General features: G+C 43.4%; 1 protein-coding gene across 1 annotated transcript in view; it reads left to right on the plus strand.

Moving 5' to 3' along the window:
- LOC120836177 overlaps positions 1-17,650 on the plus strand; it is a 77,950-nt gene extending 60,300 nt beyond the window's left edge. Inside the window, exons 18-21 of the mRNA XM_040222056.3 lie at positions 10,803-11,112; positions 12,513-12,654; positions 16,731-16,863; positions 17,455-17,650. Coding sequence (XP_040077990.1) covers positions 10,803-11,112; positions 12,513-12,654; positions 16,731-16,863; positions 17,455-17,528 — 659 coding nt within the window. The 3' untranslated portion in view covers positions 17,529-17,650. The remainder of the gene's footprint in view (positions 1-10,802; positions 11,113-12,512; positions 12,655-16,730; positions 16,864-17,454) is intronic.
- The last annotated feature ends 9,732 nt before the right edge of the window (positions 17,651-27,382 follow it).

A 27,382-nucleotide genomic window follows, 5' to 3' on the forward strand; every position in this document is an offset into this window, starting at 1 on the left:
GAAGCAATCATCGAACGGTTTATTTTGTCTACAAATTTGTGTCTGTTTAACAAAAAGAAAGCTACATATTTTAGTGCACCCACAAACTCGTTTTCATCAGTTGACCTCTCTATAAGTGAACCAATTTTATTTTGACCCCTATCATGGCAGGTTACAGATAATCCTTTGGGCAGTGACCACCTGCCGATTGTTTTAAGACGGACTAATGCAGTTGTGACCCTCCCCACCCAAACTCCCCGCTGGAAATTTGAGAATGCAAACCGATCAGAAATCAGCCAGTTTTCACTGCTTGCATGCACATCTCTTGGCAAGCGTTTAATTGATGAAGTGAACGAACAATTAATGAACTACATCCTTCAGGCAGCCAAAATGGCAATCCCGATAACCTCGGGGGGACTCCCACGCGGTCCCAAGCCTTGGTGGAATAAAGAACATTCGTAATCACGAAAAAAACAAGACAAGGCATGGAGCATATTTCGACGATATCCAACATCAAGCACCTTCTTCATTTTAAGCAAGTGAAGGCCCGTGCATGGTACATTCGCCGGCAATCGAAAAGAACAAATTTCCGAGGGCTTGCGACATTAATAAATAGCCATATATCCCCAGAGGAGGTTTGGGATTGAATTAAAAAAATCAATAGATCCTATCGCGCTTTCACCATCCCCCTGCTATCCTGCAACGGAGCCTGTCCAAAAAGTCTAAAGGAACAAGCTGATATTCTCGGGGAACATTTCGAGTTTGCTTCAAGTTCGAGGCACTATTCACCATTATTTCTTCGACTAAAACAGCAGAAAGAAGCCAGGACCATAAATGCACCTGCCTGACAGTATCCACTACTTCGTGTTGAATCATCTGCACCTATGTACACTCAATCTGGTTTTATATCTCTTCAACAGAATATGAGAGGAGGAACGTTTTCCATCAGCATGGTGAATGGCTACAATCATCCCTCTGCTTAAACCAGGAAAGAACTCGGAGGCTGCTACTAGTTTCAGGCCCATAGCATTGACAAGCTGTTTTTGTAAAGCCCTCGAAAAAATTATTAATAGATGATTGATGCAGTACTTGGAAAAACGTTGCATCCCGAATAAATACCGCCGCGGTTTCCGCTCGTTCCGTTCGACACAGGATCAATTGGTTCAATTGGAGATGACTGTCAGAGAGGATTTTGTGAGTAGACAGTGCTGCTTCTCGGTGTTTTTCGGTCTTGAGAAAGCATACGATACTGTTTGGCGGTATGGAATTTTGAGTTACTTTAGTAAAGTGGTTAGTTGGGCGAGTTGGTAATGATTGAACATAGTTAAAATTGCGCACAATTAGAAAGGAACAGAGAAGAGGGAAGAGAGAAGAGAGAAGTGCAAACTTACAACTCGATGTATTGAAGGAAGACAAAGGAACAGCCCCCGGTATCAGCTCGAGCCGAGGCCACACTCGCACGGGGGCACCCGAGCACGCGGAGGACACACACCATCAACCACACTCAAACGACTGTAGAAAGCAGTGTTGCGGAGTGGGCACCTCCATTCCATTCCAATTCCATTCCGGGAATTAGAGTTTTCGATAATTCAATTCCTTTCAACTCCTAGGATTGGGGACACTGGGCCCATTCCCACTCCTGGAATGGCTGAATCGTTCTATTCCATTCCTCCAATTCCTAAACGTAAAAATTGGCACTGTGCAATGTTTCCGGCATAAGCAGCATAAAGCTGACATTGCCAAATGCATAGACAATTGAGAAAAAAATGCTAAATGCCTCAAAAAAGCACTGATCTTACCAAGCTCACAATGCTGGATTGCCTGGGGTGACTCGAAGCGTCCGCAGCGGCCCATCGTAAGGTGAAACAAGGTATGCAGAAATTAAAGTCAAAGAAAATGATTGGGCATCCGCTAGCTTGTTTGTAACCCCAACCCACTTGAATGTAAAACATATAACACAGAAAACAAGCATAGGAACAAAGACCAAGTAAAAGGCAGACTTACACATAAAAATGCTGTATAAAAAAACAAGCGTCGGCGCAAAGCGTGAGAGGAGAAGTGAGAATTGAATCTCGCTTTGTTTTAATGCCGAAGCAAACCCAGATTTTGCACCTCAAAGGAGTGCGCGCGAATGAACATGGAAGGCAGCAGGGTTGGCCATCTGCTAAACAGCGCTCCTTGAACTACAAGAAAACAATAACTGATCATCCTTTTGCGGCAGCGTGCGAGTCAACGAGTTATCAGAGCTCTGCGAGTTATGAGTCGCCCCCTGCTCCCAGATCTCAGTCTGTGCACGCACATACATTCTCCATGCTGTGGAAAAAAAAAAAAAAAAAAAGCTAATACAAGAAGCACGATGAGGAACCGTGCATGGCGGCTTCTTTCTTTGCCACTTCCTTCACTTCTTTTGCTTGGTGTTTGGTTTCTTGTTTCGCTCTCGTGTAACACCAGTAAAGCTCGTCGTCTGCACGTCCGTGAAAGGCACAACCACTACCTCCTCCCCCTTTGGTGTTTGCTCTGACGCTTGTTTTTTGTATTGCTAGCAGTTTCCCACGCATATCTTTTTCTGAGCAACTGACTCACTGACTGGCTCCGTTTAGCTGAACGTAGTCCCCCCCCCCCCCCCCCCCCCCCCTCAGAAAAATATAATAATAAAGAATGAGGCCCATTCCACTCCCATTCCATTCCGGGCAAAAGGCATTTAAATCCATTCCCATTCCATTCCCCTCATTGTTACCGCCATTCCTTTCCAATTCCATTCCGGGGTCGTGAAAATGCGGAATGATTCCGGAATCATTCCAACTCCGGAGTGGCAACTCCGCAACACTGGTAGAAAGGCTATTTCCTTGTCGGTTAAAGCCACAGAAGGATGGCTGACACAACGCTCGCCTAAGCGGAGTATAGTACTAGAAGCTTCAAAAATTTCCCGAGTGCATTTTTCGGTGAATCTGCCAATTATCGAGGTTTTTTTGTAAAGAAGGTGTACACTCAACACGCTTGACAATGCAGAGGTAGGTGACCCCCCACCGTTGAATTTAGAGAAAGATTGTGCTCCCTTAACCGGGCATTAATACACCGGCCTGTCTGTCCTACTCAGGATCTACCACAGGAAAGGGGAATGCTATAAACCACTCTGGTTGAACAGGGCATGTAAGGGCGGACGTGTTTTGTGTGGAACCTGTGTTTTGTAATATTTTCTATTTTTGCTCGAACTTTAGAACAAATTTGACCCATTTTTTGGGGGGCTGACATCACTAAGGGGACTCCGTACCTATTGGCTACCTGTTTGACATCTTGTAAACCCTGAGATGGGGAACGATAAAAAAACGGACGAACACAACAAAATCTCATACGCAGCTGAATTTTAATGATATGAGCATATCAATAAATAGACTTTCACACAAAAGGATAAGAGAAAGAGCAAAAATAACTCAAAAGCAAAAAACAAGACGGCCAACGCGTTCACCCCAGACAGCCTGAGCCACTCCCCGGCTCCAACAACTTTCGGAAAGGGAGCCGACCACCCCAACAACAACCCCACAGTCACCACACATGGTGACCTCCAAACCGCTAAAGCCTAATCCCCATTTCCTACTCCAAGCAAACGCTTCCCGGTCCCCCCCCCCCCTTTCTCAAGGTTTACAAAGCTCCCCTCATACAAGCAAAAACTCTTTCATCTGATCACTGATAACCAAGGATGGCTGGCTCACACAATTCCCCCGCTCGCGAATGCACAAAGTCTCCTTAATTAGCCTTCTAAACAATTCTTTTTCGTTACACAAAACAGAAGTTCCATCCCAAAGAGGGGAACAAAAATTACAAGAACTAACATGATTAACCAATTCAGAATTCTGCGCCAAATTCTTTACACACCTTTTATGCTCCGCAAGTCGGTCATTCAAACAACGCCCTGTCTGACCAACATAACACAATCCGCAGTCAAAGGGGATCTTGTAGACCACCTCTGCGACACAGGAGGCTGAGGGATCTCTGTGCTTTTTCCCGCAACATCCCTCACGTCTGAAGGCAAACGGAGTAAGCCTGTCTAAGCGGAAGTCCGTCCTAAGAACCACATTAACGTTAAATTTCGCACCCAAGGCTTTTAGGCTATGAGAAAAACCATGAAAATAAGGAATCACAGCAAAGGTTCTACCTTGAACCCTCTCAGCGGTCAGTGACGCGCGTACAAACAGTCTATGTGCACTAGAAACGATAAAATCTAAACTATAACCCGCCGACAGTAAACGTTTGATTTGAACGTCGAAAGCTTTACCAACACAATGAAAACAAGATTTCTTCAGTGCACTGCCAATTAATGATCTCATCACCCCCCCTTTTACCAGTTTAGAATGAGCGCTCCATCTAGAAAGAGCCTTCTTTATGGTTTCCCTACCATAAGACCAGCAAAGCCCCCTTTTATTAAATAGTTGCAAGTCCAAAAACTGTAACTTCTTTTGGTTTAAAGTTTTTAGTAAAAGATCACAAAGTAGATTTCCCCTTCCGTGCGGTAATTAATGAAAATGGTTCTTGGCAAAAGTCGCTTGCGGTTTTCCTTCAGGGATGTTTGGGCCACGTCAATCTGGAGGGCAGTATTGCCCTTAAGAACTCGGAAGAACTAATCGAGGGCATTTCTCCCCTGCATCGCAGCTCGTGCGCGTTGATGTCCCTGTACATCAGAGATTTGTATTATTCTTTAGATAGCGTGTTGTTGCTGGAAAGGGTTAGGGAGCTTTTAGAAAAAAATTTAGTCTCTTTTCAGGCCAAAGCGGATATTTCTGTAGATGCGGTACTGGAGCTTCTGACGGGCTATCTGAAGGCAACTGTGCTTAACTTTAACGGTGACAGTTATATACAGCGGAAAGGTGTGTGCACCAGTTCGGCGGTGGTTCCCGTGTTGACTGAGTTTTATCTTAACACTCTTGACAAGAAAATAACAGATTTTGTTGGCTCTTTGGGTGGAGAAAGGTTTTTGGTTCGGAGGTTTGTTGATGATATCTTGGTTTGTGCTCCGAATCAGCTTTCTGCTACTCAGATCCATGATTTTATTTTGACCGCTGCACCGGAATTAGAATTCACCTCTGAATCAGCGAAAGATGGGAAGTTACAGTTTTTGGGCTTGCAACTATTTAATAAAAGGGGGCTTTGCTGGTCTTATGGTAGGGAAACCATAAAGAAGGTTCTTTCTAGATGGAGCGCTCATTCTAAACTGGTTAAAGGGGGGTGGTGAGATCATTAATTGGCAGTGCACTGAAGAAATCTTGTTTTCATTATGTTGGCAACGCTTTCGACGTTCAAATCAAACGTTTACTGTCGGCGGGTTATAGTTTAGATTTTATCGTTTCTAGTGCACGTAGACTGTTTGTACGCGCGTCGGTGTCCGCCGAGATGGTTTAAGGTAGAACCTTTGCTGCGATTCCTTATTTTCATGGTTTTTCTCATAGCCTAAAAGCCTTGGGTGCGAAATTTAACGTTAATGTGGTTTTTAGGACGGACTTCCGTTTAGACAGGCTTACTCTGTTTGCCTTCAGATGTGAGGGATGTTGCGGGAAAAAACACAGAGATCCCTCAGTCTCCTGTGTCGCAGAGGTGGTCTACAAGATCCCCTTTGACTGCGGATTGTGTTATGTTGGTCAGACAGGGCGTTGTTTGAATGACTGCCTTGCGGAGCATAAAAGGTGCGTAAAGAATATAGCGCAGAATTCTGAATTGGTTAATCATGTTAGCTTTTGTAATTTTTGTTCCCCTCTTTGGGATGAAACTTCTGTTCTGTGTAACGAAAAAGAATTGTTTAGAAGGCTAATCAAGGAGACTTTGTGCATTCGTGAGCGGAGGAGTTGTGTGAGCCAGCCGTCCTTGGTTATCAGTGATCAGATGAAAGAGTTTTTGCTTGTATGAGGGGAGCTTTGTAAACCTTGAGAAAGGGGGGGGACCGGGAAGCGTTTGCTTGGAGTAGGAAATGGGGATTAGGCTTTAGCGGTTTGGAGGTCGCCAAATGTGGTGACCGTGGGGTTGTTGTTGTTCGGGTGGTCGGCTCCCTTTCCGAAAGTTGTTGGAGCCGGGGAGTGGTTCAGGCTGTCTGGGGTGAACGCATTGGCCGTCTTGTTTTTGCTTTTGAGTTATTTTTGCCCTTCCTCTTTTCCTTTTGTGTGAAAGTCTATTTATTGGTATGCTCTTATCAATAAAATTCAGCTGTGTTTGAGATTTTGTTGGGTTCGTCCGTTTTTTTATCGTTCCCCATCTCAGGGTTTACAAGATGTCGATTAATTACCAGCTCGCCTGCACTCTCTCACTGCTTACAATACCTGTTTGAGATTGTGAGATATTCTGTGTATATATGGAACCATAACCACTCTTTTTTTGTTGATATCACGTGCAGCTTTTTCGCATCCTTTTACTTTTTTTATCAGAGTTCCTACCACTTCAGTTAGCACCTGCGTTGGAAACCCAGACGCTGTAAGTGTTCTGCACGGCAGTGTCCTAAGGGTTACTCTGTTATAAAAATCACTTCTATCACGCCTGCCATACCGTCATCAGTTGCACTATTTGCTGTATGTAGATGACCTACAAATCACTTTTTCCTTTCTATCTGCGAGCGCCATGTTCAACTAACTATTAATAATATGACAAGATGTTCTGACAATAACGGTTTTAAGTTCTCCACCGAGAAAACTGCTTGTGTTTGTTTCTCACGAAAACGTGATGTGATGCCGATGCCTTCGTTGACCATATGTAATGCACCAGTTCAGATTAGGGTGACCACCTTCCTGCTAGCAAAATGCGGGACATGCGGGGCAATGGGGGGGGAGGAGGGGGAGAAAATTTATTGGCACACAAACAAAGAACCGAGGTTCTGTTAACACATTTATTATCCTGCATTGTTTATACACCTGCTAATTGTATTGCAGAAATTAAGCTCTAATAAATTCCACTCCCAGTGATATATTATTTTAATGCCAAACACATAATTAAATGTGAAGTTGAAAACATAAAAATCGACTGATCAGAACTCAATGCATCAGATGGAAATAAGAAACAGTAAATCTTTTTCGCATTATTGTTGCCTGTCAACGCTTACTTTTATCAACATGGTCCTACACAAATTTTTAACATTATGTTCTTTTTCGACAATTGCGAGTGTGGCTGTCTTCACTAAAAAAAAAATCGACAGCAATCCTTTTTCATTGACACAGCAATTTGAAAATAATTACAATATTTTATATTGAAACTTTTGGTGAGCAATTTTTCTTACAATATTTTCCAACCAAAGGGAGATGCACAACGGCGCGTGCGCTTCAGTTCTTCTGCAGCAACGATGATCGCTTCCGCAATGCTTGGATAGAAAATGGCGTACCATTTTGGTTCAGACGATTACCATCACCCTCCGTGCTTCCCTGTGCCCCGTTGTTCGGCAACACCATGAGTTGAGAGTGAATTTTACAACAGTGTGAAATGCGGGACATTATGAAGATTTCGGAATTTCTCACGGGACGTGGGACACGAGCCCTCAATGCAGGACAGTCCCGCGATTCGCGGGACGGGTGGTCACCCTAGTTCAGATAAAAATATGGAGTATAAGTTTCCAGGGCTTATATTTGACTCTAAGCTCTCTTTCAGCCAACATATCAAATTGTTAAAACTAAAATGCCGTAAACCCCTTAAAGGACACCTGCAAAAGAAAAAAACATTTTTTTTTAAACAGCTTAGATGGAAAAAGGATGTCATAAAACGATATTACAACAAAGAAAAGAAATTTTTAGAGCTATATGTACGGCGCTATACGAATTTGTAGTTGGTGCCCGCCGGCGCCGAGGAAAAGTGGCCTTTATTTATCACGTGACTGGCCCTTATTTATCACGTGGTGCTTGCACTCTTTCGGAAGCTTCGTATGGCGTCTAAAAGTAACTTATTCATCTTTGTTTGAAGTATGAGCCCAAAGGAAACTCCTGAAAAAGCGCAAGCAGACGTAATAGACCTGTGCGCCGGTCAGACGACGGCGGCGGCGCCCCGAAGCAGACGAACTTGTGCGGCGGTGGCGACGGCGGCGTGGAGAAACGCGTTGAAGCGGCGTTCGCACAACGCTCAGCGTGTGGCGGCAGTGTTACTTTGCGGCGGCGGCGACGGAGCGCAGCGGCGTGCGGGCCTACCACGTGACCAGCGGCGGCTCCCGCGGCGCCAACTACAAATTTGTATAGCGCCGTAAATATAGCGCTTAATTTTTTTTTTCTTCGTTGTAAAATCGTTTTATGACATCCTTTTTCCATCTAAGCTGTTTAAAAAAATGTTTTTTTTCTTTGCGTGTGTCCTTTAATATTCTGAGAGTACTCTCCCACATGACTTGGGGTTCCGATCGTTTTTGCCTGCTAAGAATTGAAAGGTTTATTGTATGGTCACGCCTAGATTATGGATGTTTCGTGTATGGATCAGTGAGTGCATCAACACTGAAAATGTTGGATCCAATCCATCACACAGGGATTTACCTTGTCACCAATGCATTTTGTACATCCCCTTTGTTGAGTCTTTATGCTGAAGCTAATCAAATGACCCCGGAGAAAAGGCGAGCTGCCCTAGGTCCAATGTATTCCCTTAGGATACGGTCTTTATTGCAACATCCGTGTCTGGAACTAATCGAGGGGAAACGTTCTGAACAAACCTTCCAAAGTAAACCCACTGCCTCCCTTTTCATCGCGGAACAAGACCGCGGCTGTCTCGGCTAGCCTTCAGATGAACCCACCTGTTGCTCAGCTTTGGGGAACAGTGGCACCACGGGAGCCTAGTCTACTCATCACAGACTTGTCACTCACTGAATACTCTAAGGAAAATACTCCACCAGGTGTCTTAAAACAGGCATTCTATCAGCTACAAGATACACATAAAGACTACACCAGCTTGTATGCTGACGGCACAAAAACCGACTCCTCTGTCGGCTGTTCCGTGATTGCATCATCGCAGAAGTGTGTGCGGATGATTAATTCCAGTGCAACCATCTTGACTGCCAAGTTTTATGATTTAATATTGGCCACAGACCATATTATCAAAAATAGGCTTCCATACTCTGTGGTTTGCACTGATTCACTAAGAGCACTGAGAGTGCTGAGATCCCTTGAAGCGAAAAACCCTCTAATCGCTCGGCTGAAACACAAAGTGGTTGCTGCAGCTAGGGAAAACATATGGCAGATAATCTTTTGCTGGGTGCCTAGTCACGTGGGTGTAATCGGCAATGAAGCTGCTGATCGTGCCGCTTCCACATGTGCTACAAGGAAGGTTGATATTTACGACCTACCCTACCAAGACTACAAAGCGACCGTAAAGAAAAGTATCGGGTGTAAATGGCAAGAGGAGTGGTCTCGCAAAACCAACAACAAACTTTATGTTGTGAAGCCAATGCTACGGAGTGGGCAAGTGCCCTTCATAGGGACCGTTTCTTCGAGGTTGTCCTTTGTTGGTTAAGAATTGGCCCCACACACCTAACACATGGGTATCCGCTTTGCCGAGAGGATTCACCTGCATGCGAAAACTGTTCAAAACCATTAACTGTGCTGCATATACTTCTTAAGTGCCCCACATAACACAGATACCACCAATTGCACTTTGCCAAGTTTTACTCACCACACATGCCTCTACACTTTGCTCTTCTGCTTGGAGATGAACCTTTTACAAATCATACATATGTTTTCATATATCTAGAAAGAACTGGACTTTTATTACAACTTTTAAATTTTTCATCTACATTATTTACATACAGATTCATGCCCATCCTTTTATCCCATTACTGACCACTAGAGCCCTTTTCTTTAAAAGCCATTTCTTGAAATAGTAGCAGATTTTGGTGCCCTATAGCCTTAGACACTTTTACACCAATAAAACTCAATCAATCAATCATTCACGAGTCCGCTTGTCTACACTGGTGTGACAAAAGCTAAATCACATGCGGCACTCGCTGTGCATTGTTGTTCGACTAGTGATCTTCTCAGGTTGCAGTGCTTCTGTAAGCACCGCTCTTTTTTGTTCCGCGCTCCTGCCCGCATTAGGCATGACATGTTCGTGCTCGGTCCAACAGTTTTCTTTTGATTTCAGCATCTTATTGCGTCTCTTTAGTGGGATGCAACTCTAAGCCCAGACGGAAGAGCATAGGCATATCCAAACATTTCGAGCTCGTTCCAGACCGGCACACATTTTACCGTTTCTTAAGCAGGAAGATGAATGATCTCCACCTCCCCCTGCAAGTACAGATGCTTCAATCCAGAGGACATTCTCGCGGAATTGACTGTTTTACAAAAGTTGCCTATTGCCCTATCTATAGGCCGCCAATATCATTACAGTTAGTCTTTTCCAGATTATAGACTTTTTTTGCAGGAGACCAAAAGGCTGTTTTGATATAACGAACTGCCCACTATATCGAACTAATTATTGCGTCCGGCAGAGTTAGTTATAAACGGGTCCGACTGTACTACCACTAGTCGGGCTGATAAACTTGGCGATCTTCCAGAGCCTTCCGTACTCTCAAGCTCCTCTCCTTTGGTGCGCACAGGGGTCGAGCTCCTCCTTGCCTACCTCTCTGGTCACATGACCTCTCAAAGAACCAATCAGCATCAAGCGCCTCACTCCTCTCCTACCCATCAACCAATCGGTGTCGGTTTTATCTAGGCTTTACTTTTGGGCTTCACAAAATGCCGAGCACCTAGCCGAAGAATGTTCCACACTAAAAATGGAGCCGCCCACAAGGCAATTGTTGTTGCTCTAAGCATAAATTGTTCAGTGGCTCTAGGAAGACGCACCTTGGATTGCCGATGACTGAACCCCGATCTTGTCTCTGTCGTCGGAAGGTTTGCTGCCTGGTTCGTCGGAAGAGTGGCGGCTGGCCGTGGAACTGGCGCAGAAGCAGCACGGCGGCGGTGCTTTTGGATTGCCGACATGCCTGTTCTGCGAGCAGACGCTGGCGGGGAGTGGGACGGACGCCCCGGCGGCGCCAGTGACGACAATCACGGTGGAGAGCGTGGCACGACGCATGCTGGAGTCGGTGGGTTTCGAGCAGACGACGACGCTACTGCGTGACCTCGACCTTCCCCGGGGCTCGCTGAGTCCGGAGTTCTTCTTTGCCAGCGTGCTCCTCACCCTGATTGACCAACAGCAGCTGTGAGTTTGCTGTCTCTAACTTATTGATTGATTCATTCATTGGTCAGCAGTTGTGAGTTTGATAATATTGATTGATTGATGAACCAGTAGCAGCTATGCGTTCCTTATTTGTGACTGATTGATTTATTGGCCAGCAGCAGCTGTGGGTTTGTGATTGATCAGTCAGTGGCTGCTATGAGTTTGGTATTGATTGATTGGTTGGTACATCAACCAGAAGCAGCAGCGAGTTTGTTATTTGTAATTGATTGATCAAGCAGTGGCAGCTACGAGTTTGTTATTTGTAATTGCTCGATTGGTTGATTTGTTTGTTTATTTATTGGTCAGTCATTTAATTTGTTGATTTATTTTGTAAGCCTGGAAAGTGTAAACCCTTGGGGTGGTAGAATCTTCTAGGGGATGCTGAAGACAACTTGAGCCTTCCCTTAAAATGAGGCATGTGAGGTCACATGTGACTTCAGAGGAGATTGTGATTTAATGGGAAAATACTTGCAGCTTATTTTGGTTCATTGCATGAAGTTGAGAAACTAAGAATGCATTCTGTGTGTCTTTGCCTCTCAAACAAATCCAAAAACCCCCAAAAATTTCGAGAGGAATACACCTGAAAAGGGACTAATATTACTAAAATGCTAAAACACACTCAATGCATTTTGCTTCCCACAATTTCTTCAAAGCTGCTGTTGTGCAGCTGCTAGTAGTACATAAAAAGCAAACCTAATTTACGTTTGGTGGGTCACAAATCTTCAAGATTAACTTGGAGCGGTATTTAGCAAAAGTAATAAAATTGCTTCATGGCCCCCTTCAGTTAATGTTTTTCCATCACGAGGAACCTTGGGAAATTAAGATGACGTCTTAGAATATTCGGACAAGCCACGTTTGTGCAAAAAATGTTCTTGGAAGGCCCGAGGAATGAGAGAGAAACTATTCTTTTGATAGGAATAGCAGATGCAAGCAAGCTGGTGAACTTCCAACATCAAAGTCTTTTTGTCTCTGTCCCGGGTTTTCGAGATGTCTACCGTAAAATCCCAAGATAGCCCACCCGCTATTTTTGGCTTGATTCGCTATTTTCTTTTAAACACCAAAAGGTAGCCCGCTCCTGGTAATCATACTGTTCGAATCAATGATGATGCCGGTTTAAGTGCGGCTAGTTACTATGGCGGGATATAAGCGAACATTGTCGGCTTGGGAAGTACAGTCATCTTTGCTTCACTGCCACTCACCGCAGTAACGAGTTTGGCAGAAATAAATGACCTAAAATTTGCATTTTTTTTTAACATGTCTCGATCACGCATTGAAAGTTAGCCCACTCCTTATGGAAATTTCTCGATCTTCCATGCCACGTTCCCTTCTCGAGGGTGTGGCACGATCTCGATTGATTGTCCGCGCTCTGCTCGTGAATTCAGGGCCCTGAGCCACCGGATGCTCTCGCGGCTGGAGAGCTACGTCTGGTCCCGGCGTCTGGTCACGTTGCCACCTCAGGCGGCCGACCTGCTCAGCCGCGAGAAGCAGGGTCTCGCCGGCCTTGAGGACCTTGCCAACATTCAGGTGGGTCGACGGAGACGTTGGACACTGAAGGTCGAGGGCGGTTGTTGTGTCACAGATGATATCTTGTACAGAAGTTTCTGAGAATAAGTAGAGTGTGCTGCCAATCTTGTTATTTATTAGTAGAGGACCGTGTTTTCGGATTTTATTTATCGTTAAATTCGGAGGGTGTTTGTCAGTTTTATCTTTCACTAAAAATTAAGAGTTCATCGGAGTTCTTTTCTTTTTTGTTTTCTTATATTTCCAGTCCTTTGAAATTCCAAGCTTAATTTTACGGTGTTCCCAATTTTTAAAATTTCAAAAACAAAATAAATTAAGTTTGGGGCCATGGCCCGTGGTCCTGAAAGAAACTTGACGAGCTAAAAAAGGCAAAACCCTTTTGTCGGTACAGTCTAAGGTCATTACAACAGACATTTGGATATAACATACCGATTTGTGAAGTTTGGTTGGTTTTCCTCTACGTACCATTGACTCAACTGCATATCTGCACACCACATACTCCTCTTATAACAGACCGAAATCTTGGTCAAAATCAAGGTCTGTTATAACAAGCTTAGACTGTAGCTCAACATTTCAAAGGAAGCCTCTTCTCAGGACCGCTGACCCCGTCCTCTTATAAAGTTCATTTGTAAAACACCATCTTTTTGCATTTTATTTTGTCGTTGTGACCTCGAAATTCAGAGTTTTTCGGATAAATCTGAATGGACAAAAAATTTAATGGCGAGTGTTTTTTTTTTATTTTTTCGGATTTATCCGAAAACACAAAACCCTACTGAGGAGTATGACTACTAAGTTTTGTAGGAAAATTATTAAACTAAAGGTGAAGCTTCAAAAACACCGAGACAATCATTTTTTCTTTTATCTTTAGAGAGACAAAACAAACCGGTATACTGGATTGCACTAAATGTTCACGCTCTGTAGCTCGTGGGGAGCCAACTTGGCTATTTAGACTGCTCTATCTTAATAATTAATACGGCAAATTGTGTGCACAAAACGAGTGTTTTTTATGCATGCCATACTCAACTAGAGCAGCTAGTATGAGAAAACTGAGTGAATAAATGAGAAAAGAATCCAGTCTCCGCTAACTGCAGAAGTTTCCACCTCCTAACCTAAATATTAAAAGAAAAAAGTATGTGCAAGGGGCATCTTCCCTAACTCTACCATTTTTTAGTTTTTACTATAGCTACAGTTTATACAGTTAGATAATTTCCACTTTTGTTTGATTTGTCTTTTCTCTCTGCTTTTTTCTTCTAAGGCTTTTGTTTCCTTCTCCTCACCTTTCCATTTTGTTTTTTTAATTGTTTCTTGTTTTCTTTTTTTCTTTTTTGGCCTTTGTGGCTTTTAACTTTGCTAAAAACTACTTTTTTTAAAAAGAGATATAAGTAGAAGTTTGTTTGAAATAGAGCAGTGGTTGGTTTGTTCAAAACTTGGAAAAGTGGACCCTGAAAAAAGGGATTCATACTAGTTCACCCATTCCTGCATGACTGCAATGCTCTCCTGTTTGCCTTGCATCGACGCTTAGGGGTCGATGTGCAATGAAAGCTGCCTCTATTGGGTCTGTATTAGTCTTACCATTTAGTGTGGGATGCTAACGCAAGCTTTGCATGTGCCACATTTTTGTTTTTGGTTATAGCTTGTCCAACGTGCATGTACCAGAGCTTCTGTGAAGATGGGATTGTACATTTTTAGCTTCTCTAAAGGAATCGTTTTTGCTGCCATGTACAGAATTTTTCATTACGGAATGCTCTCTTCTAGGGTTGTGTGAATAGTATTTACTCGCACAATGAACGCACTCGCGTAATGAACGTACCCCCCAAGTCGGCTCTCAAAATTTCGACTTTTTTTTTCACTCGCGTAATAAACGCACCCCCAACTCGGACGTCAAGATTTTGACCCCCTCCCCCCATGCGCGCGAAATGATGAAGGCACTTTTCTATCCTGGTGCAGCGAGGTCGCAAATGCATGGGCAGCGTGGGCGAACAAAACGCCTTGCAAAAGGCGTTAAAAAAATTCGCAAGGATCCAACGGAAGCAAGAAAAAAAAAAACATGGAGAGGAGCTTTTTTTTTTTTTTGCACAGCGCAGTTTGGATTTTGGGTTTGCGCACCGCCGCGCGCAAGGAGGTAGGAAAGAGAAGCGGAGAAGCACTCTAAAAGCGAACGAAACAGCTTGCGGAAGGCGGCAAAAAGAAAAAAAAAAACACGGAACTAAGAAAAAACAAAAACAAAAAGAAGCTTTTTTTTTTTTTTTTTTTTTTTTTTTTTGCACAGCGCAGTTTGGTTATGGGGGTCGCGCGGCGCGCTCAAGGAGGTAAGAAAGAGCGGAGAAGCCCTCTAAGCAAACGAAACAGCTTTCGAAAGGCGGCAAAAAGAAAAATAATACAACCCACGGAACTGAGAAAAAAAAAAAACAAAAAAAAAAAGAAAACCTTTTTTTTTTTTTTTTGCACAGCCCTGTTTGGTAAGGGGGGGTCGTGCGGTCGCGCGCCGCGCGCAAGGAGATAAGAAAGATAAGCGGAGAGCCCTCGCCTAAGCAACATGGCAACGCCTAAGCAAACAAAACAGCTTGCGAAAGACGGCAAAAAAACAAAAAAACTTAAGGAACTAAAAGAAAAAGAAAAAATGAGTTTTTGTCTTTTTTTTTGCACAGCTTAGTTTGGTTACTGGGTCGGGCGCCGTGCGCAAAGAGGTAAGAAGTTCGATTTTTCGGGATAAAAGGTCCGTGCAATATGCGAGTAAATACGGACGCAAAAATTTTACTTCGCGTAATGAACGCCCCCCCCCCCCCCCCCCCCCCCCCCCAACTTTGCATCGATTTTTCGGAAAAAAAAGTGTGTTCATTCTGCGAGTAAATACGGTATTCGAATTTTCGAATAGTAGTTTAAAACATTACTCTATTCGATATTCGCTTCGAGATGAACTGCGATGTTCATATTTTTCGAAGCGTTGGTCGCGGTGGGTTAGCCCTGTTGAGCACGCTTCTTCTCGAGCGCTGGTGCACTGCGGAGAAGCAACACCCGCGGAGCTCGCTTCCACGGGTGTTGCTGCTTCTAGGTGCACCCATGCTCGGTAAGAAGTATGCTCAAAGGGGCTGACTTACTGCAGTCATCACTTAAAAAGGTACAAATAATGCAGTTGGGGCGTGCTTAGAAGAAAAGCACACTTAAGCGGGATGGTGCACATGTGTGTGCATTTAAAAATAAACGGGAACTTTGTAAATGTTGATATCTACACTACAGTAAAATTTTCAAAATTAAACTGTGGCTATTATGCAAGAGTATGTGTTATGTAGAGATGTCCTGACAATCTGCATTCATCATCTATGATTGTCTTTTTTTTTTTTTTTTTTTTGCCCAAATTCTAGATTTAAGGAAGAAGGTTTGCATGTAGCAGGAAGATTTATAAATCTTGATTAGGTATAGCTGGGCATCTCTTGAGGTTTAATTTTATGTCGAATGCATCATTTACTTGCTGTACCAATGTAGGGATTGAACTTTCTGAGGCTACAGTCCATAAATATAGTTAGATTAAAATTAGCTTAGAAATGGACAAGTGGAAGCTTGAGAGCAATCTTCACAAGTTCATCTGGGTTTTCGTTTAAATTAAGCATGCACGGTGCAGTAGTGAAAAAGAAGGAGAAACTATTCAGTATTTTATTGAAAAATATTTGGCCAAAATCACTAGTCGCTTCGAACTCAAAATTCACTATTCGCACATGGCTATGAGTTTTTTTTTTTACTATAATAGAAGTTTCCTGTGAGAGAATTGCTCCTCGTAGAAACCCTTTCTTTATTGGGGAGAAATTGTATTCTCATTAAACATATCTATCCCTCTTCACCCTTTGAGAAGGAAAGAGAGGGGGAAATATAGTTCCTGCATAAACTCCCTATGGACTCCCTTTCACTATGGGAGAAATTGTCTCCTAAATTTGTCAAAGGGTTAGACTGCTGCGAGAGGATTCTCCCAAACAGTAAGCTTCTCCTCAGGATAATTGGATATCTGACACTTGGATATTGGATGCGCCAGGTGTTTCTGTTAGAGTGTGCCGGAAATGTGAAAGAGCGGGACGTCGTCCTCGCAGATGCAGAGCCTCTTTGTGGAGGAGCCCGAAAGTCACTGGGGGAGGAGTGTGCCTCTCCTCTCCACTTGTGCGCACTGTGCACAAATGTTGGGTGCCACAAAGGGTGCCCATCCCGTAGTGGCGTTCCACTGTGGTGAGTCCCACTGCTCACTCTCCTCGCTCACTTAGACCCCCTCGCCAAGAGTCCCATTCAAAACGTTGCCGCAGTTTTGGAGCGTAGCGCGCTTGGAACTCTGAAGTTTGGTGAAGTGGGTCCACGATCAAAGTAGTCCCTCATAAGTGAACCCGTATTTTGCACATTCCAACTCCCGCTCGAAATTTGGTATTTTCTCCTTGCGTTTGCAACAACTATTGTTAGTGTGTCTATCGGTAATGCAGTCAAACTCCTTTTAAGCAAACGCCTCTGATACGATTATGCCCATTAAACTAAGTCCAATGAAATCCTGGCCCATTTTCTGTTTGTTCAACATGTTTTTATGACGTCGACAACAAGTTCCCATTTAACGAGTCTACCCGTTGCTGCGGCTTATAATGGAAGTGTTTGTGACGATATTGGTTTATTCTACGCATAACTGCTGTGAAATTAGACGACAGCCCGCAAAGCAGAGCAAAGTGTGCATAGTCTGCGACTGCCTTCTTTGCATGTTCATAAACTCATTAAAGTCTCTTTCTTTGTGCCCTTTTTTCTTTTCTTTTTTTTCTTTTTCTTTTTTTTACTACAAAGGGCATTGTTTCCACAAGTGCTGTCTTCCTGGCGACTTCTGCATTGCGTGCCTGGAGACCGCTAGCACAACCTGACCATCCCCCCAGTGGAGCTCTACAATCTCCACGGCTCCCTTCCGGGGGTTGTAGCACCTCTGGCACTGAAGCGACTGCAACCTTTCTTCCTTTTTTTTTTTTACTTGTCTAGTAAGCTGTATTTTCAGCGGCAATAATTGCGCTGCTACGGCTTTGCGGAACGGGCGTCGGGTCCGAGCCGCGTTGTTCCAACTGCGCTCTGTTTTGCGTACTACGTGCATTGCAGTGATGAAGGCTGTCTACTTTCTTGTGGGAGGGCCGAGATATTTTTGATTGTGCTTCATTTGATGGGCTATGTTCATTGCAGCTTCTTTTTTTATTTACAGTATACTGCAGGCCAATATTTTTGCCCCAGCAGGAGTGGATGTAACGTTTATGTGGAGCTAGGTTATCAGAGGTTATACCGTGGAATACCGGGCATCCGCCCATTCCACATTAAGCGCCCATACCCAAATTTGTAAGATCTGAGAAAATATGCACAGTAGATTGATACGTAAAATTTATGACAGGACAAGCGCCCATCTCAAATTTTGAGTGGGCGCTTGCCCGGTATTTTACAGTACATTGCAATACTAGAAGGGAACCAGTGCAGGTGGAAAGTATAAAGAGATGTGCAGGAAACAAAAACAACAAGTTAGACAAAACGTTATATATTACCCAATATAATACAGCGAACCAAAAAGCCCAAAACAAGAGTTACACATCAAAAAGGCATTCAATTGATTCAAGTGCATTGTCTGAAGTAAATATATGGGAAAGTAGGCGGTTTCATTATGTAATGGTTCTGGGAAAGAGTAGTAGTTACGTAAAAGCATTTGTGCAAGCGAATACGGGAGTTATTGTTTGGGGATATGTAATAATCCATCCTTCAAAGGTGGACTGTTTTTCGTGCTACGCTCTGTTCCATGGACAGTGTGCAACCCAGTGAAGACAGCTAGGTTATTTTGGAGAAGAAAGTCATTTTGGTTGTATAATGCTGTAAGGGTACCAGCTAGCTCCGGGTGAAAAAAAAAGCTTATTTGAGCTACTTTCATTTTATCAACTACAGTATGTGTAATGCAATGAAAGGGAATGCTACTAAGCATCTTTTTGGTGAGTGATAAGTCATTTTGGCAGAGTGCCTTAAAGGCTGCTAGCTTTTCTGATGAGAAGAGGGGTCACTCTAGTGAGGTTAATTTTATAAACTGTGCGAAGTGCTATGGTCTGCTAGATTCTTTCTAGGAGGCGAGTTGTTTCAGCTGCAAAGCCATAAAGGCTGCCACCTCCTTGACGCAAAGGAAAGGCCATTTTAACCATTCTTTATTTCTGATACTATGTGCAGTACAGTGAAGGCTACTAGCTTATTTGCACTAGTATCTAATGTTTGATTTTGTGCCAACGAAGTAATGAATGTGAAGCCTGGCACGTAACCTAGGAAGCAGCATTTTTTGTTCAAGCTGTTTCTTCGAGGCATGTTTCAAGGCAATGACCCAAAGTTTGGCTGCCGTAAAGGTGGACTGCTTGTGGAACCTCTTTCATGCCCTGCCAAATATATATCGCAACCTTATAACTAAACTTTCTCTACACCTTTAGTCGTGTAATGCAAAAAACGTTTACTGAACATATGTAGAAGACCTCCGACACTGGGGAAGCTAAGGAACAAAAACCCAAGGCTAGGGAGATTAGTGAAAAAACACGAGACATTTCTTGTTGCCTAAATATTTGTGTGAAGGTACCTGGCAAGTTAATGCAGTGGGCCTTTGCTAAATTGTATAGCGGTAAGGGACATAAGACTGTTGTTATCACTTCTTTCTGATTCCCATCCATAGTTCTTAATTGTGTCCTTTACATGCCACATTTAGCACAGAACATCTCGCACGCAAGCTTATGCCACAATAGCATCGAGGCCAGATATTGATACTTGGTGGGTGATGCCAATACCCTCCCCTTGGGTTTCATGTTAATTCTTTTAGCTGCCGAATATATGCTAGTCCTTGCTTTATTTTTTTTTAATTTAGAGGCAGGTTTTGTTCTCGTAGTCTTTATATTAATGACGACCTTTGGGACGGCTATTTTTTACCTCGATGACTTCTTGCGGTGCCGTAAGCTTATCGGTGGCTTGCTGTTTTCTGTGTGGGTGTTTGTAAAGGAATGCTGAAGGCAATTTGATGCTTACTTAAATAGTCATTTTTTGCCGCCATAGGGAGACTCGGAAAAGGGGTTTTTTTTCGAGAGCTTTTGGACGGCTTTTTTTCTCGTAAAGTAATTCCCCGAAAAACCCCAAACACTATAGACAATATGTTTGTTTCTTTCTGTCTTTTATTCATACTCCTGAAGAACTTTCGCCATGAAAGTTAAATGACGATTGTGAAGATTTTTTCTAGAAAATCAAGCATCAAGGAATCTTTTTCATTTTCCTCGCGTTTGATTATAGCTCGTTGCCCAAAGACTTTTCAAAACCTCATGCCTCTGCGTTGAGCAGAATTTATGCCCAAAATCTTCATCTTCACAATTTTAGGTTCATTGGCAGGCAGTGTTAATTATGCTGCCACCAGTACGTACATTGCTCGTAGCATGAGGCAGACTTAGCATTTTGCTGCCCTAAGCGGCCTCAGTACTGGCCCCCCCCCCCCCCCCCCCCCAACCCCCGCTTCTGATGGTCAGTGACCATGGGGATGGGGGTTAGTGGGGGGGGGGGGGGGGGTATTGCAGGGGAGTAGCTAAGTTTAGAGTACACATTTTTAGAAGTAGCTACATTTGGAGCTAGAATTCCTAAAGTAGCTAAATTTGGAGCTAGATTTAAAAAAAGGAGCCAAATAATTTGGGGACGACCACAAATTGGCCGCCCCCAAAATTTTGCTGCCCTGGGCAGCTGCCTATTGGTAAAAGTACTTGTTGTTGGGCTAGTTGGTGATGACTGTCTGCAAGTCCGCCCCTGCTCATAAGCCTAAGCCTGTTTCACTGGTAGTGGCGAAGTTGCTCTCAAGCATATTCGAGATTTCATCGGCACCTTTGGGAACATTACGGGGTTTCGTCATTAATTGAGTGCAAACCGAAAATATCCTTCGGTGCTTTTCTAAATTACCACTGCCCGCATATCTGAAGGCTACTTCATGCTTCTGACTGCATTGCTTGTAATCTGTAAAACGGAGCGCAGCCACGCGAGTTGTCGCATTTTGGCGGTGTACGCACCGTCGGTGTCGCGCAATCATACGACTGGTTCAATCCCAGTAGCAACGAGAGACTATTTCCGCCCTTAAGACCGGTTTACGGTAGCGTTTCTGGGTTAGAAGTGTTAGCTTATTCGTCGTTTCGAGAGACTGTCTGTTAGCAGTGTGGCGGCTCGAGCCGTTGGCATCCGCAGGACAGCGTTTGACGGCCTGTCCTGGTCATCAAGGTGCGGCGCAACGTAAGGGCGGTTGCCTCGACTACGAGGAGTCTTCGTTTCTGCTCCCAGAATCTGTTGCTATGGCTGCGATCTCCGACAGCTTAAGAAACGCTGGGTGCAGCACGTCCCCACATCTAATCATCACCCTATGATCAATGAGATTGCGGCGTTTGCCGACAAGAACGCCGACAAACCAATCGCGGCGCAGGAAGTGTGAACACAACGAGTAGGATTCCGTTTTCGGAGTTTGTTTTGCGTGAAATCAGGCGGGTATGTTTCAGACGAGTTTCACGAGCGTGTTGGGTTAAATACTCAATGCGAAGGAAGCAAAGCACCAACGGGGTACAGAGACAAACATGTACATGCTCTCTCTGTCCCCTGTCTGCGTTTTGCTTTCTTCGTATCACGTTTCGGAGGTTGCCGTAACGTCCCGGGAGACGGCCCACCTAAAATCGAAAGCAAATCGGGCGAAAATAAGGAGTAAGCTAACTTTCGGTGTGAAATGAAAAAAAAAAGGGTGAAAAAATGCCAGTTTTAGATTTCGTAACCTGCGAAACTTGTGATTGCAAGGAGGGTATAATTTTGGGTATAATGGGAAGGACATAAAACACAAGAACGGACAAAGCCATCCTTCTGTTTTATGTTTTTCCTATTATGTACTTATATTACCCTTACCAACACGCTCTCCATTTCGAGTAATATAAATAAAGTCAGCGTACCGTGCCCTATTGTCCCAAAAGAACTTCGACGAGCTAAAGGGCAAACCCCTTTTGTCAGTAGTTTGAGATTTCGAGGGAAAGTGAAGTTGCATCTCCTCGGGACCGCCGACCTTTGCTCTCGTGAAGCTTATCTGTAAAACGCCATCTCCTTAGCTTTTTATTGCGTCGTCGCAACATCGAAATGTCATATTTTCTGGGTAAATTTGAATTGACGAGAAATTTACTGGGAAGCGTTTTTCGGATTTTCGGATTTATCCGAAAAACTGATTTCCAATGATAGGTTATGCCCTGCATTTTTTGAGCTGTCAGAGGCTTTAGAGAATCTATGCTGTTACAGTTGTACAGATCCACCCCAAGAGACATTGAATCGCAGAGAGACATTACGCAGCTCTTTCTAAACCGCGCACCGCGCAATGCGGATGCGGATTCCTGGCAATCGGGGCAACCGCGTCTTTTCGTTCTGTCGCGCGCCTCGCCGACAAGACGTCTGAAATTAATGCACCGTCCGATTGGCCAATCGTCGGGCTGCGAGAGGCGCCGTCAAGCGCGACGACGTCTTTCTCGTACCAGTTCTAGTCAAGTGCCCCGACTGCGAGGGCAACGTCGGTTAAACATTCCAGGTGCGTGAGTTGTCTCGAAGCCGCCGCCGGGGCTTTGGTGGTGTGCGAAAATTGCGGTTTCACTAGTCATTCGATGTCTAACCCGACAGAGAAGTGTGTAAACATAGCGGGTATCCTTAGCAAAAAGTTAACACCTACAGTTGCTTCTAAAAGCAAAAAAAAAAATTATGTCCGTGTACATTGCAACTTTATGTCCATGTACATTGCAACTCTAGGCAGAGTTACATCTGACTGTTATTTGCCATAAATTTCTGTATTGTTTTTTTTTATTACATGAGCAAGAAAATGTTATCTAAGCACTTTGGAGTGCGACTGCCGCACAACGTCGAGGATGAGATTTAAAAATTGGCGGGCGCTTTCCCTCGCTCGTCCTGCGAACTCAAATTGCAACGGTAATTGGCCAGAGAATGTTCTGCTCGAGGAACATCTTCTTAAACACCACAATTGGGTGCCGTTTTGTCCGCCAAATCAAAACGTATCTGCCCGCCAAGTTGCAGCGCGCGTAAAAACAAGGTCTAGTGGCCCGACTGAGGCCCCATCGGTGTCTTTGAGACACACTGTAGCTTATCGAGCACCGCTTGCGAGCATCTGTCTGCACCGTTTTATTTCGTGGTCGACATTCTAGGTACGACCTCGTGCCGCCCCCAACGTCGGATTGAGCATGCCAAAAGAAACCTCCTAGAAAAAGCCAACATGTTCATTTTTTTAAAGATCCAGCTATTTTTTAGCTGCGTCGTCATCTAGTCTTCTCAAATTAGCCGTGCAGCCAAAGAAAAGCCATCTAGGAATAGTTAGAGATCGGCTAAATCCCGTTCGGAACGTCATCCGTAGCGCAGTGATTCACCGTCTGGTCGCTGCTTCTGCCGATTTCTGCATTTCTGGCGACGTACCGTAAAGTGGTTATGGACCTAGAAAACGCCAAAGGTGGGGGATCCGAGCAACGCCTCCGTGTACATTGGTTATTTTTCCAAATGTGCAGTTTTGAAGAGTGTTTTGCAACGTTTGAAGCGTGGTTCATCTGTTGGGAACTTGTGTAGGGGGTGGTGGGGTGCACTTGGAATTGTGTAAGGTGGTACCTTTCGTAGTGGTACAAAGGCGGCTACTTTTTGTGCGGGTACGGAGAGTTTCATGTGTCTATTATGGGATTGTTTGTACCTGTTTTTACTATTTTATTTTCTGTCGTGTTTTCAGTGTGGAGAACTTGTCGCACAAGTTGCCTTTAAAGCACCAGTCTTTGGTTTCAAGGTTCCCTGATTCTTTTTATTTTTTTGTTCACCTTCGGCTGGCGTGTAAAATTGAGAGTCGTCTTATTTCAGCTCTCTACCGAGCCAGTTGCGAATTATATTGTACAGAAAACAATCTCAGTTTGTTGTTAGTAAAAGGTTTCGAATTGTGTTTTGCGCGAGTTACCGCAGTGTGATGCAGTTTTGAATTCCCCCGGGTTGTTTTCACGTTTGCTTGGGATGCTTGTGAATGTGAAACTTTTGAAGCGTTTTGAAAGTGTATGATTTTACGTAGTCGTGCTGGGTGCTAGACCAACGTGGTTGGTGCGAAGATCCCGGGATTGAAGTGAAAATCACAGTGACACGGTGTTGTAAAAAGAAAAAGCAAGTCCCGTTCGTTTATTGCTTCATTTATTGATGCAGACTAGAGCCGTCGCTTGCGCATCGAATTCCATCCAAGTACTACACCCTGTTGTCGACGTTACTTTGTTCTCTGCGCAAACCTCGATTCCACATCTCTCTTTGCCACGTCCACTCTCGAGGTTTAGACTCGTCGTCTCCAAATCGTGTCTGCGTTTGTGCACGTCTGAAGTGGCCACCGCTGTAAGTTATTTCCGGGCGTCTGCGACGGACATGAGCCCACAGACGATTAAAAAAGGCCTTGGAGTGTTTTTCGCTTTTGCATCACGACATCATCCCATTTTTTTAGGAAAATCTCACGCTCCTGCCAAGCAAATAAATAACTATGTACAGATGTCCGAGCTTGTGTGCTTTATTTCGTGATGTAGGAAGACAAAAAAAAAGGTCCCCATTGTTTCGTTGAAACATGTTTCGTAAAACCCATTTTGTGGACAACCTTTCATGGACACATTGCATCGACACTGGCATCTTGTGGAAACTCGTTTCATAGACACATGTTCCGTCGATGACATATATTTTTTTACTGCCGTAATATCCTGAATCATGGCCCATCCCACTCTTTTGGTGAATATTAATTTCTAAAAAAAAAAAAATACTCCAATGCAGATTTTGCGATCTGCGAACATTTATCCTACCCGAATGACGTGGCTGTGGACCTTGCAGTTGGAGGACGTCCGTGACGAAGTACAAGGCACCCTCTTTGGTTTTTCTATTTCCTCGTTGACTCTATTTATTTATTTTTTTTACTAACAAAGAGAACATGGCAGTGTTAGAAATGTGCTTTCACAGAACAAAAGTTTGCACTGTATGCAAATTGACAGTGTTCATTGCATGTTTGCAAGCAAAGGACTTTGACAAGTAAAACATTCTTTCATAAGCATTTTTTGCATAAAACAATGAAACTCTTTTGAGTTTAACGTATCTCTTGTGCAGTCGTGCTAGATATATACAAAAAATTAGTAACTTTATAGCTTTTTTTTTTTTTTGTACTTATCGGTTGGGACGTGGCCCACCCCACTTTTTTTTCTGGAAGCCACTAAAGGCTAGCACATGATTCACTGAGGCATGTTTTCTTAAGTGTCTGTCCCCCTCCTCTCTGCCCTGTAAACCAGGCAAGACGCAAAAAGTTTGTCGCGAAAACAGGATGGTTGAGTTCGGTTGCAGGGTACGTCGGTGAAACGTCGCCTGGCGACGAGACAATCTGTCGATGAAATATCAATTAACAAAATAATTGCCACACAGAAAAGAAAAAAGGGGAAATGTGAATGAAAAGGGAACCATTGAATCTGAGCTGGTAGGGTCACCGGTAACTGTTTGAGCACTGCACCTGTAAAGCGTGGTGATCTGCTATTTTTTCTGTCCAGTAAGAATTTGCCATGCCCTTGCTTCCAGGTTTTTGCTGCCTCTTCGAATCGGGTTTGGTCTGAGGCAAGCACCTATGGCATTGAAGTCCATCAGAGGTGCCGACTCGACGATAAAGGGAATAGACAAATTTTTATTGACTACCGTAAAATACCGGGGGTGCCCAGCCCACTATCACTGAAAACTGGATTATTCTAGACACGGGCATTTGTCAGGTACCCCAAATCTGGTTATTTTAATTCTCAAGTTTGGGAATTGATGCAGTACACTTTTAAACTTGAGTAACTCCTATATATCTAAATATCCCCCCCTGTCCCAAGATTGATGCAATAAAGCACCGCAGAAGTCTACAGACCTTGTAAAGTATAATGCATGTACTAACAAATGTTTCCTCATAGTTATGCATCAATGGATGCCTCGGATTTTCTGAAATAGTGTGTAAAATGAGAAAGCACTTTGTTTGGAGGCTGGGGCGGCCAAAAAAATTCGGGAAGAATGCATGAGGGTATTCTAACAAACCACTGGGGGTCCTAGGAACCAATAATCGAGGACATAATTTGCAATAATTTTTTTTGAAAATTTTGGGCGTGCGAATAAATTGCGAGAAATATGTCGGGCGTGCAATTGCCCACAATGATGAAGCTATATCGGATTCATAAACCCACTTACTCTGATCCTAATATTATGTTCTAATATATTTTGGGATGTAGCACTTCTCGTATCTTGTAAAATTGACCTCTTGGATATATGTTATTTGCCGTTATCAACTTTTTATTTTTTTTACTTCTAGTGTTTTGACTGTAAATAGAGCAGATTTTAAAGTAATGTGAATGACAATTAATGTGAATGACGAGAGTTTGCCTCTTGAAGCGTGTCCAATCAGAAAAGCTCACCAAGCTGAGCAAAAGAGGGTATACATTGTCATTCCCCTCCACGTATAAGGTACATCATTTTTCCTGACCTCTAATGGACCATTGTGTGCTTCATTAAAGGGCCATGAAACGATTTCCATGCTTTTGCTAAATAGTGCTCAGAATGAATCGTTGACATTCGTAACTGTCAAAGTGCACATCAGTATGACACCATTTGCCGATTACATGTGCTTGGGTAATACGAACTTAGTGGACAGCAATACATGTCCTTTTGTGCTTTCAAGGTAAAGAAATATTGTTTTTGGTCGTGTACTCGTAAAATTACAGAGCAACTCTATTTGATCGGCAAACATCAACATGGAAGAAGGAGAGAGGATTTGGTAGAGCATGAAAGTCGACGCTTTCACTTAGATTTTAATTCACTTGTCTCATGAAATGACTAGTACAATGAGATTAAATATGTGGGAACAACAGGGTCCAGATATACTTGCACAGCAATGACATCAAATTGTACCCTTCAGTTGTTTTTTATGTCCCATTTCGACATAATCTGAAACTTTTTTTAGCTGCTAGGCACATGGATTTGGTGGAAGGATGCAAATGTAAAGTTGCAGGCAAAAAAAAAAAAAAATATTGAAAAGTTTGTTTAGTACGGAAAAAAGATTTCTACAGAACAGCTCAGCGGTGACCATCCAAATTTGTCAGTACTGCAGGCACACTTAAATGCAAAAGCAGCTTGTAAAACAAGTTTTGCCAAATAGTTAAAACAACCTGTCAATTTGGCCAAACTTCCATTTTGTGCTAATACAATGTCTCTGAATAGTAGTGTATATGTAATAAAAGAAAATGGATTGATTCCAGTAGCAGTAACTTCACTTCCTGACAGACCTTCCCCATGCTTGCATCATGACACCAATGAAATTGTAACATTCTGCCAGACAAAACATTTTGACATTTCTTCAATTGTGACCACATCCTAAGGCCTTCAGGACAAAGAAAACGCTCGACACACATCAATATTATATAGCTAAAGCTTTGCATAAAGGAGAAGAAAACCTCCCGATTCATGTTGACACACATTAGCACCCATGTAATATCAATGTTTCTCTCTTGTCTTTCATTGGAGGCATGGGGATCACAGGTCTAATGCACATGCTAAAAATGCCCTAAACAAATGCAAAATATTTTCCCAAACATAAAAATTTCCACGAAAATTCCTCGCTTTTACATGGAAACATTGCGAGACCAGCTTTGTAAAGTATTTAGGAAGT

The sequence above is a fragment of the Ixodes scapularis genome, unplaced genomic scaffold (genome assembly GCF_016920785.2).
Source record: "Ixodes scapularis isolate PalLabHiFi unplaced genomic scaffold, ASM1692078v2 PGA_scaffold0__279_contigs__length_252992795, whole genome shotgun sequence".
Classification (NCBI taxonomy): domain Eukaryota; kingdom Metazoa; phylum Arthropoda; class Arachnida; order Ixodida; family Ixodidae; genus Ixodes; species Ixodes scapularis.